General features: G+C 40.2%; 1 protein-coding gene across 1 annotated transcript; it reads left to right on the top strand.

Annotated features, from left to right (window-relative positions):
- Positions 1-4004: 4004 nt before the first annotated feature.
- On the top strand, positions 4005-7185 carry tnfsf14 (TNF superfamily member 14). Its single transcript, XM_022210974.2, has 4 exons — positions 4005-4524; positions 5948-5981; positions 6069-6143; positions 6326-7185. The coding sequence occupies exons 1-4, from the start codon at positions 4300-4302 to the stop codon at positions 6709-6711; spliced, it is 720 nt and encodes a 239-aa protein (XP_022066666.1). The 5' UTR covers positions 4005-4299; the 3' UTR covers positions 6712-7185.
- Positions 7186-11441: the final 4256 nt, after the last annotated feature.

Raw genomic sequence — 11441 nt, 5'->3', positions numbered from 1 at the left:
TTGGGTTTCAATGACACACTGCACAGTACGACTGACATCTGTTCCTTGTGACTTGCATCTGGGGTGCAGTCAAGGATAACTGAATAGTATTTTGCCTCTTGCACACTGGAGACAATGGTTTGCTGGACTCTGTCAGCAATTATCTGTATCAGTTCATTTTGTATTCTCTGGCCAAGTTAGTGAGTGAGGGTGCTCTCATCTTTTATTCTGGCCAGGTGATTTTCCATCACTGGATCAAACTTTGCTAAGAGCTCAACTTCCTTCAAGAAGTTGCCATTATTTGGCTCATAAAAGTGTTCTGAAGAGCCCCTGAAAGCAAGGTTTCTTGAGGCAAGCGACAATGTAATACCAATAAGGCGTGTGAGGACATTTCGCCACCTGTTCCTCTCTGCTTCGAGTAAAGTTAGTTCCTGATGGTCAATTGTCTGGCCCTTCCTCAGACGAAGCTCAAGTTCCTTCCATTTAAGCACTGACTTTGTGTGTTCTTGGTTGTTGTCATGACTCTTGAGAGCAGCATTGATATTAGACCAATCACTAAGGCCCTTGGTAGTCAGTTTTATGTCTTGAGCACTCAAAAGTTTGCAAGCAAAACAAAGCACAAAGTTGTGCTTTGAATACACAAGCCAACTTCTTGTTACCTTGTCTCCATTTGCAAGTGACTGGTAGAACAGGCTACTATGAAAACTTCTTCCATCTGTCTTACGGAAAGGGAAATTTGACACAACCTTAAAAGGCCCTCGCTGCACAAATTCAACCCGTTCGGGATCTGATAACTTTGCTGGCCAATGAGCAGGATCAACTGGTTGTGCACTTGGAATAGCACCTGTATGTGTAAAGATGCTGCTTGATGGCCCTGGTGATGTGCTGATAAATTTCAGCATTGACCCTGTTATGGTAAGAAATCGAGACAAATCCATACAAGCAGATTAAGATATATTGTGGTCTTAATGATAATCTACATGATGGAATTAATGTAAATACTAGCCTTTAAAAGATTCAAAAGCAATTCATGTGAATCATACAAAAACAACAACTACTACTACTAATAATAATAATAATCATCATCATCATCATGATATAAACTACTGCTGTTACTACTATCTATTATTATAGACTATAATACAAATACTACTACTATCACTACTACTATTAGTAATGGCTTGGTAGTTTTACTACTACTTCTACTAACAAAAACTACTCATATTGCTATCTATCTATCTATTATTATCCCCGGCCTCCACGAAGTGGAAAAGGGGGATATAGGTTTGGCCTCCGTCCGTGCTTCCGTGCGTCCGTCCGGCCGTCCATCCGTGCGTCCGTCCATCCGCCCGAGATGAAGGGGACAGCTTTTCTCGGAAACTATTACAGCTAGAATTACGAAATTTAGAGTGTAGCTTCACACCATGGGCACCTTGATCAAGTTCGAAAATGAGACCTGTGCGATAATATTTAACAGAGTTATGGCCCTTGATCACTATTTTGGATATAGACTCATGGACATCACATGTGGTGGGGGATATTGATGGCCATGTCGTCTTGTTATTACTATTATTATTATTATTATTATATTTTTATTATCCCCCACCTCCACGAAATGGAAAAGGGGGATATAAGTTTGGCCTCCGTCCGTTCGTCCGTGCTTCCGTGCGTCCGTCCGTGCGTCCGTCCGAGATGAAGGGGACAGCTTTTCTCGGAAACTATTACAGCTAGGATTACGAAATTTAGAGTGTAGCTTCACACCATGGACACCTTGATCAAGTTCGAAAATGAGACCTGTGCGATAATATTTAACAGAGTTATGGCCCTTGATCACTATTTTGGATATAGACTCATAGACATCACATGTGGCGGGGGATATTGATGACCATGTCGTCTTGTTATCATTATTGTTGTCGTATTGTTATTATGCACAGACTACAGTCCAAAAAGAACATAATTCAGGATCCCTCTGTCATCAGTTGCACTCTCATTTCAGTGTTTCTCTCTAATGTCTCCTCAAAAATTAACTGTGAATGAAATTATCCAACAGAGGTGACATTTATCTCCTTATTAATAGTCAAAAACTTCTTAACAGCATAAACTGACTGATATAAAACTATTGCCAATATATATATATATTGGCTATAGTTTATAGCTTATATACGACCATCAACAACTGGTCTTTTCTTTTACCACTCTAAGAGGTGATGCATAGGGCGTTAACAAGGCATTCAGTTAATGTTAATTAGGGCCGCTGGAAGAAAAAAAAAATCTCCAGTCTAGACAGAGACTGATGTTTTATTTCAACAACATACCCACCTTCAAGAGAAACACGAGTTTCCTCGTGTTTTGCCTTTTTTTTTTCTCTTGGTCGCTCCGGATTCATAAGTTCTTTTCGACATGTTGAAATCTCGCCCTCTGCTCTGCAGCGAGAACCTGCCTGCACGCGCACCCATCATCTGATTGGTCAGATGTTGAATGCTGACAATCATTGCGATTACAGGTGGTGTCTTTTTCTCATCCGCCTCATGATATAGCGCATATGCGCAATGGATGCGCATGGATGCGCTACCTTGCGTAAATGCGTCCCCTTGCGCAAAACGACCCCCCCCCCCCCCCCCCCCCAGTAGTAACAGTAACAGAGAGCGGCGCAGGCCCAACAGTTACATCACTCACAGTTTCACAGAATCCCCCCCCCCCCCCCCCCCCCCCACACACACACACACACACACCCCTTGGAAGATGAGGCCCTACGCTCAGCCCGTGTTCTGCGTGTAGGGAAGGGCGGCCCTGGTGGAAGCATCTCAAGAAAAAAGACAGAGCAAAACTACAGTTTACAAACAACAGGTGGGCAAAGACAGGCCTTTTGGATAATGTTACTTGGGTATATAGTGACAGCAGGCAGCTTTTTAGGAGAAAACCCCTATGCCAGTCATGAATCTTATGATTTGGAGTTGCTTTGCTGCCTCCAGGACTGGGCAGCTTGCAGTTATTGATTCAACTATGAATTCTGGATCATATCAAAGACTGCATAAAGATAACACGGGGCCAGATGTCTGCAAGTTAAATTGAACTGGAAGTTGACCTTACACAGCAAGATAATGATTCCAAGCTTGCTACAAAATCCTCCAAAGAATAGCTCAAAAAATAGAAATGGAGGGTTATGGAATGGCCTAGTCAAAGCCCAGATCAGAAACAAACTGAAATCTTGTGGGGTGAATTTAAAACATGCAATAGATGCAAAAAAATCTTCAAACATCTGCAACTGAATCATTTTTGCAGCAAGAGAGGTCAAGAAATTCCTCAAATTGATGTTGATTATGCGTGTTTTTTTTTTGTTTGTTTATTTTGCTTTTGCTTTTGCTAAAGGGGAAAATGCTAGCGGTATAATATAATAGCAGTATATTAATATTTTTGTTGAATACATGCTTGCAACAGCTAACTTTTGCTTTATCTGTACGCTTTGTGTCAAAGAAGATCAAGTTTGTCATTTTTTTAAAAATCTGTTTAAAAAGTCCACAATTTCCATTGTACATTACCAAAGTTTAGAGGCTGAATTCTGTTTTGTTGTCAACCAAGGGGGTGCTAATTGCTTATTCATTAGAAGTCAGATGAGTCAGTGTGATGAATGGTGCAATGCTTTATTAAATTACCACTGTATTTTCTCATGGAACCGCTGACCTCTGCCAAAGCCGTTACTCTTGCTAACACAGTAGAAAAAACAACAGCAAGTGCAACTTTTTTCATGTTTAATTAAATCTATCATGCAAAGACACTGCTCATTAAGCATTTTGCAGCCCACAATACATCCAAATCTGGTCAGTCACCTACAAAATAATAAGCGGTTAAGGTCTGGATCTTAATCTTTGGGTCTGTATTTGAGACAAGGCACAGAGAGAGCGTACGCACATGAGAGAGGAAGTGTGAATGGGATATTTCAACATTGCTGTTGCAGTGAAGTGGGAGGGCATGAAGGGGAGGTTAAGATGCATTGTGCTTGGTCTCCCACTTAGTCTTCCCTTCTACGTTGAGATCTAGTGAATTGACTACGACTGTGAAAAATTCACATCACCTACAGTATCGTTTTGATGTTTGCAGTTACAGTTCATCTCCTTCAAAAGTGCTTCGGTGATACATCTCAAGACATCTGAATGTATTCATCTGACTACTCGGGAGCCATTTCCACTTGAACCAACCAGAAGTGAGACCACCCATTCTGCAACGCTTTTCACACCTCCTGCCTCTCAAGCCTCTTTTTGTCTCTGCAGCCCCTTTGAAGCAACAGCCTTGACTTCTGGTAGAGAGTTCAGCAGTGAATCGATGTTCACTTACAGAAATAACCCAGCAGGTACGGCTGAGGGTGGGATCCCCACTGTGTACGTGGTGGACAGCCAAGCCACGCGGCCTGTTTTGCCACCTAGGCCGAACCAGGGGCGAAGGAATGGCAGAGCGGCTCAGACCCTGCTGTTCCTGCTGGTGAGCCTGGCACTGTGTGGCATGATCATCCAAGCCTGCTTCATCTACCGTCTCTACCAGAGTGAATCTGTGAGTATCGCCTACATATCATTCCTTTTGAAATGTCATCCTGGGATTTCTTATAAACTCAGAGTCACAATCTAATTTGTGCTCCACGAGATTTCTGTTTAAATCTCTTAAAATTTGATTTGTAGAACAAAATCTCATCTTAGTCTCACCTTTAGTTTTCCTTTTGTTTTTCTTTTTACATCTCCTACTTGTTTTGTCTCTGTATTTTTGTCAATAGATCTTTAAACACTAGATGCAAGTAGTCATTATCAGAAAGCTTTTGGTTTCCGCAATTCTATCAGGATCACCTATAGTCAATCTGTAATCACAAATCAGCTCCCTGACAGGTCAATATTTGTGTTTTTTTGGTAGATTAACATGGATATGCGCGAATTTACTTACTTGAAGTGAATCAGATACATACAGATGCTATTAGCGTGAGATCTTAAGACAAGGGGAGAAAATTACAAAAAAAACAAAACAAAACAGAATTGTGATCCTTGAACAGAAAAAATATATGTATTAAAATGCACACAAATACTAGTGTGTCTATAACTTTAATGAATATAGTCCATGTGCTGTGTGTGGGGGGGAATTGCCTGCTTTGCCGTTATACTTGTTTTACCACAATGGAAACTTCTGTCCAGAAGTCAACGTGTGATCACTGGGTTTTCCAGTGCCATGATAGAAGTATGATGTGAAACTTTAAAATCAATGTTAGTATCATCCTGGGACACAAAATCAAGCCCACACTGCATAAAAACATTTTGCTTAACACAACATGTACAAGCAGGGGTTGAGTTTAGTAAACGGAAGAGTTCTGGTGACAAAAACAAAACTGTCCTCAAATCACATGAACGTAATAGTTTTTCCCCAAAAACTGCTGATGCAGTGTTATTGTGGCTACTATGGGGAAGAGGACAGAGCAGAGATGGAGAAGTACATGAATGTCCGGTCCATTTATAAAGAATTGACGTGGACGTGGGGCGGGGTAGGGGTGTCTACTTGACGTTCTAGGATGGTGAATGATCACTGCTTTTTACGCTGAATCAGTTTCTTTTACGCCAGTGGTGCTTCTTCTGAGTCCAGCGGTAACGGGTTTGTGACTTGGAGGAGGACATCATGTTTTCTTAGCAGATGCATCATATACATGCAGTGCAAAGAGGGGACGGTGGAGACAAGGAAGTGGTCTATTTCTTGCACCATGGTTGCAACCTACCTTTTGCTCGTTGCCAGGAAGGCCGACCTGTCCTACTTAGCTCTGCAGACAAGTGACATTAGAAACAGGAAACAAAAATGGTCCATCAATCGTGTAATGTGGTCATATTTTTTCACATCTTATTTTAACACCTCAGATGCAAATCCACTCATGTACAGGTGCACGCTCACAAATGCAAACACACATTCATGCACACGGCTAAACTGTGCCTTGATTTTATTGCAGGCCAACTCAGCATCATTCGCCAAGCTCATTGAAGGTATGCCTCAACACTTTTTACTCAAATGGTAAACATCTTCACTTTTTTTATTCCACATTGGTAACCTTATGTCTGTTCCTCTTACAGCTCAAGGTCCTACTTCTCCCACGGCGCGTCCCTATTACGATGTTCTTCCCTCCAAACCACTTGCACATCTGACAGGTGAAACCAGCTGTTCCATTGTTTCCGTTACCTTAATGTTCAATTTATTACCAAGACAGAAAATAAAGTGTCTCATAAGGGTGTGTAGTCACAAGGTTGGAACAGAAGACCTCTTTATGATGATTCGCTCAATTTTAAAAGACTTCACACGATTGCTTTCGTCATTTCCGTTTATTTTCTAGGTGGACACAATGTCATTCACGGAAAAGAAGTCATGGCGTGGAGCATGAAAGCTGACCCTACCCTCTATCAGATGGTCTACAGAAACGGAAGTCTGATCATTCAGAAACAGGGTTTTTACTACGTCTACTCCAAGGTTTTCTTTACAGACAGTGGTAAATTTCACCATTATGTTAATTTGCATACTGAAAAGTACGCTGGGGGATATATTACCCTCCTGCAGGCCAGGAAATACTCTCCAATGTCAGAGGTTGCTCGATCAAACAGCTACCTGGGTGGAGTGTTTCACCTTTACGAGAATGATGCCATTTATGTGAACGTCAGTAGCACTGCAAAAATTATAGAATTCAAACCGAACGAGAACGTCTTTGGCGCATTCATGCTATAAATATCATATTGATATTTAAATTCTTTGAAGAAGCGTAAACAGAAGCGGATACATACTTTTGTCATGAGAAAGCAGACTGACGAAGTGTGACATCCTCTTTGTGCCTTGGAATATTAGGAAGGGCAGAACTGCTCTGACGGCTTTCTTTCTTATACGGGTAAAACTTTTTTAAGAATTTTTTTTATATCAAAGACATTTATATTCTTATTTGTATAATTACAGTAAATTAAATCTCTAAATATGGATAATTGATGTGTAACACTTGGATTTAATAAAATCTATAGATATATATGTGCCTTGTTCATACTAAAAATGAAACTGAAAAAGTAGACTGTAACCTTACATATTTCTTTTCTTGCTTTAACACATACTGCACACTATTTATTTATTCTATATTGAATGTGCTTTAATTCTGATGTTTTTTTGTATCATAATTTATGTGATGCAGTGAAATAAACACACCATGGTCTTAAAGTCTAGTTTGACTTTCTCTTTTGGGTCCTGTAAGTAAAGTAAATTCATTTCCTGCTATGTCATTCGAAGCTGAGTGGTCTCAGTATTAGTAAGTGTTTCACCCGCTTAGTCCAACCGCACGGCAAACACTGCAGAGCACGTGTTTTTTTTAATACCACAGGGACACATAATTGTCATCATGTGAAGTACTTTTATGCTACATGTGCATCTGCTGTAAACTGGCCTTTGCAGGGCAGCAGCAAAATCTGTAGGACAAGTTCATTTGTAATGTATCTTCGGATAAAAGCATCCGCTAAATGAAATTGTAGAATTGTAAATTTCCTACACACTTTCAGGTCAGCATTTATATTTAGTGCAATGCTATGAATGATCATTTTCAATTCATCACCTCAGTGAAAAACAAGAAGCCTCATCACTCTAGAACTTTCTGTCTTTCTTTCTTTTCTTCCTTCTCTTTTGTTTCTCTCATGCAGCCCCTGCCACACTTTCCCTTCATCACTGCCTGCTCAAAGAAGCTGCTCTTGAAAACACCCACGGAGTTGTATATTTGTAAACTGAAGAGGAAGTGGTAGTCGGGGCCACTGGAGTGGGGGGAGGGAGTGTCAGCGGCAGATTGCCTGACTCACTTTCCAACCCCAGACCCGGAGAGCGGTGAGTGGTATGAATGTATAGTGCAGCAGGACCACGTGTTTGTGTGCGTGGTCCAGGTATTTCTCAGGCTGTGGGAACCAAAATCTGTTGACACAGTCACAGTATGGGGATCTGCCTTTTCAAAATACTGCAATACACTCGTTTTGGTGGGGAGGCATGTTTTGAGGTGCGGTTGCTGTTATGAAGTTATGGTAAAGGTTAGTATGAATCTCAGGAAATGAATGTGAGTCTATGTATTGTCCTTTGAAGTCATGGATACACAACTGTTTGTGTGTTGTGTATAAACAGGCAGATGTGTAGGTTACCACAAGCTAATTTTCCCTCATGCGTGTATCGCAAGTTCTGTTCAAAATTGGGAAAACACCCCTGAGATAGTAATCTCAAGTCCAAGTCCAGAAGTCTAAATGTATTAGTAAGCATATTCTCTATCATATCCAGGCTGGCTTCTTCTCATACGTTGTACTTTCTTTCCTACTTACATACTCATATTATCATGAATGTAGCATGCGTGAGTCATTATCTTCCAGCGCTGGCTGACCTCTGAGGTGTGACTACACCAACAAACATGGGGGAGCTGTATCAGCTGTGTGGTTGGGATTCATGCCGGTGGTTTGCTTGTCGTCATTAATCTCCAGTCTAGACATGACTTTTACTGAGAATTTGAGTGGGATGAAAGTACTCTATAACTGGCTATGATCTGAATCAAATTTTTCACACTTCCACGGATAAAACAAACATTTTCCATTCATGAAGCAGGCCTGTGTCGTCAGATATTAATCTGCTGAGACACTGTCAGTTTTTACACTCTAGTTTTGAAGAAACAGGAGCACCTGTCAGCCACTGAGGAGGCTTTTTTCTACAATTACATGACATGTGATACCTCGGCCAACATTTTTATGAAAAGCAGAAGTGAAAGAAGTGGTCGGCACATGAGAAACAGTCCACAGCTAAATGCTGTCCCCTTGTGTTAGTCTGTTGATCACATAGAGAATAGCGGAGAGCTCATGTTTCATTTTCAAGCAATGCTTTGAGAGGATGCTGGGTTTCCTGGAAACAATCCGAAACAAATACGTAAACTGATACATACAGATACACTACCAGTCAAAAGTCTGGACACGCCTTCTCATTCAACGGTTTTTATTTAATTATTTTCTGCATTGTAGATTAACACTGAAGACATCAAAACCATAAAATAATACTTATGGAATTATGTTGTAAACAAAAAATGTTAATCTTCAATATTAATATGCAATGTAAAAAAATAATACTAATAAATAAAAAGAGTTGAATAAGAAGATGTGTTCAAGCTTTTGTGTGGTAATGTACCTACACTGGGGCCTTGTGATCACACGATTTTCCGTAATTCCGTAATAATTCTAATCAATGGAAAAGTGCATTGACTGGAATTATGACGTTGCTTTTTCTTAAAAGAAATCATCTTGAATTTTGGTAAATTACTATAATGGCTGACACATTGGTTATTCAAAAACTGCACACTGAAAACATGACTGATAAAGCACACAAGCCGTGATGTCTGGGTGGAAATGATGTGAAGAGGCGACAAAGGTCTTCACACAAGCTGCCACAAATCTGCATATGGATACACAACTTATTGCCTTGACTCTGGGAAGTGGAAAGCGAGAGTAGGAGCAAGCCAACCCATGCAGATGCCTCTAATAAGTGAGACAGAGTGGGTGGTAACAGGGTACATCTGCTATCTGCATCTGAAATCGTCATCTCGGACATCTCCTGTAACCGAAAGTTGCGGTTTCTAGCTAATACAGTGAGCAGTCAGAGATATGGGACTCTATAGCTGAGGTTTGGAAAAGAAGAGCTTTCAGATGAAACCTGCAACTTGGAAAATGTGTCTCTGATGACTAACAGCATATTCCAATGACCTTTTCTGTAATTTAGCTCCAACACTGTGGTGTAGGTCAGTAGATGTGATGGTGGATGTGTAGATGAGAGCAACTTTGTTTTATTTTGCCTTCTCAAGAGTCTGGAGGGGATATTCTTCGACAGCATGTGACAGGGAGGGTCCCACTTTGTATTAGTAATTCTGCGGTACCCCACTGTTAACTTGTCACCTCTCACTTTCACTTCATATTCAGGGTCTCAAAAATGACTCACAGTCAAAATCGCTAATTCATATTTGCAATTTCATTTGTTCTGTTTAGCTCCACATTGGGACTTTTAAACACACTGTAACACAACATAAAACACAAGATACAAAAAAACAACAACCTCTTATTCTGACATTTATACATTTTTACGTCAGCAAATACGTTGATATAGTCAAATGGTAAAAACTCCCATTTAGATGTTCCCTGAACAAAAGCCTTTTTAAACGCTGTTCTGGAAAATCTTTAGTACCTGAGACTCAGTGACACAACAAAATGTTTGTTTCAACATCTCTTAACACACGAAACTCTCTGAATTAACCACCGCGACTTATGATTTCACCTTTGATACTGTGCTAAATAGAAAGTGAAGGAAATTTTGAGGTTAGTTTTGCCTTTAAATTTCAGTTATGAAAATTTAATATCAAGAAAAGTCAATAATTGGTCATAAGTAACAAATAAATTCCAAAATAATTGCAAACTAAAAGAAAATAAGAATTCCACAATATAAAATCTACAATAAATACTTCTTTTTTGCCAGACAGCTACCAACCATGTTGTCTGCTTTGCATAGTTTGTTTGACATTCTTGCAGTAATCAAAGAAAACACTGTACATACATTCCACTCACACTATATATGTACGCTGCACAATGACACACATTGTCACACAGTGACATACATTCATTATGCCGTGCAGGTCCCAACAATAAATAAATACAACATAAATACAGAATTCATACAGTACATTCAAGACGTATCAGAAAGAAAACAGCAATTAACCGGTGGGAGCTGTGCAAATAACTCTGCTTTGAAAAAAAAAAATTTCTGCCGATAAATGTGACACTTCAGCATAATACATTCTAACAATTAACGATTACAAGAAAGAAATTTCAACAAGGAATAAAGTTTGAAGAACTGAGAAAGACGGGTTCACTGAGATACCAGCGTCACTCATAGCTGTTGGAGAGGCGGTGAGAACAATCCAATTTGGCTTTTTTAACCTAACAAGGGAAAATCCCCCCTAAGTTCACATCACACTTCATTTTGTTTCCATAGTGCTGAGTTTAAAAGAGTGAATTTGGAAAAGCCATTATATAATTGTAATTCGTGTTTGTGGAATGGTTTTTCTTCGGAAGTAAATTTCAGGGCGTTTTCACTCCACCTGTGGGCAAAACACATTTTCTGTGACACCTCACTTCTCTGACTGCAAACTTTGTGATCTGCTGAGCTGGTGAGCTGAGTGTAAAAGCAGTTCAGTCTCAAGAGAACAATAAAAACACTTAGCCATGTTTGCTTCAGCGGGTTTCTCACAGGGGAGGTTTCAGAGTTGGACACGTGTATCATAATTACTTAGATGTCCTGGCCATGAAGATGATGTCCAGGTGAGTTGCAGATGCATTAGGATTAATACACTCGATTGCCGGATCGATGGTGACCTCCAGCGTCGCTCCTGCAGACATCAGCTCTGCTTTGCTGAGTATGCC

The sequence above is a fragment of the Acanthochromis polyacanthus genome, chromosome 21 (assembly GCF_021347895.1).
Source record: "Acanthochromis polyacanthus isolate Apoly-LR-REF ecotype Palm Island chromosome 21, KAUST_Apoly_ChrSc, whole genome shotgun sequence".
In the NCBI taxonomy this organism is placed as follows: domain Eukaryota; kingdom Metazoa; phylum Chordata; class Actinopteri; family Pomacentridae; genus Acanthochromis; species Acanthochromis polyacanthus.
Note: the sequence above shows the minus strand (reverse complement) of the source record. Positions and strands in the feature narration are given on the sequence as shown.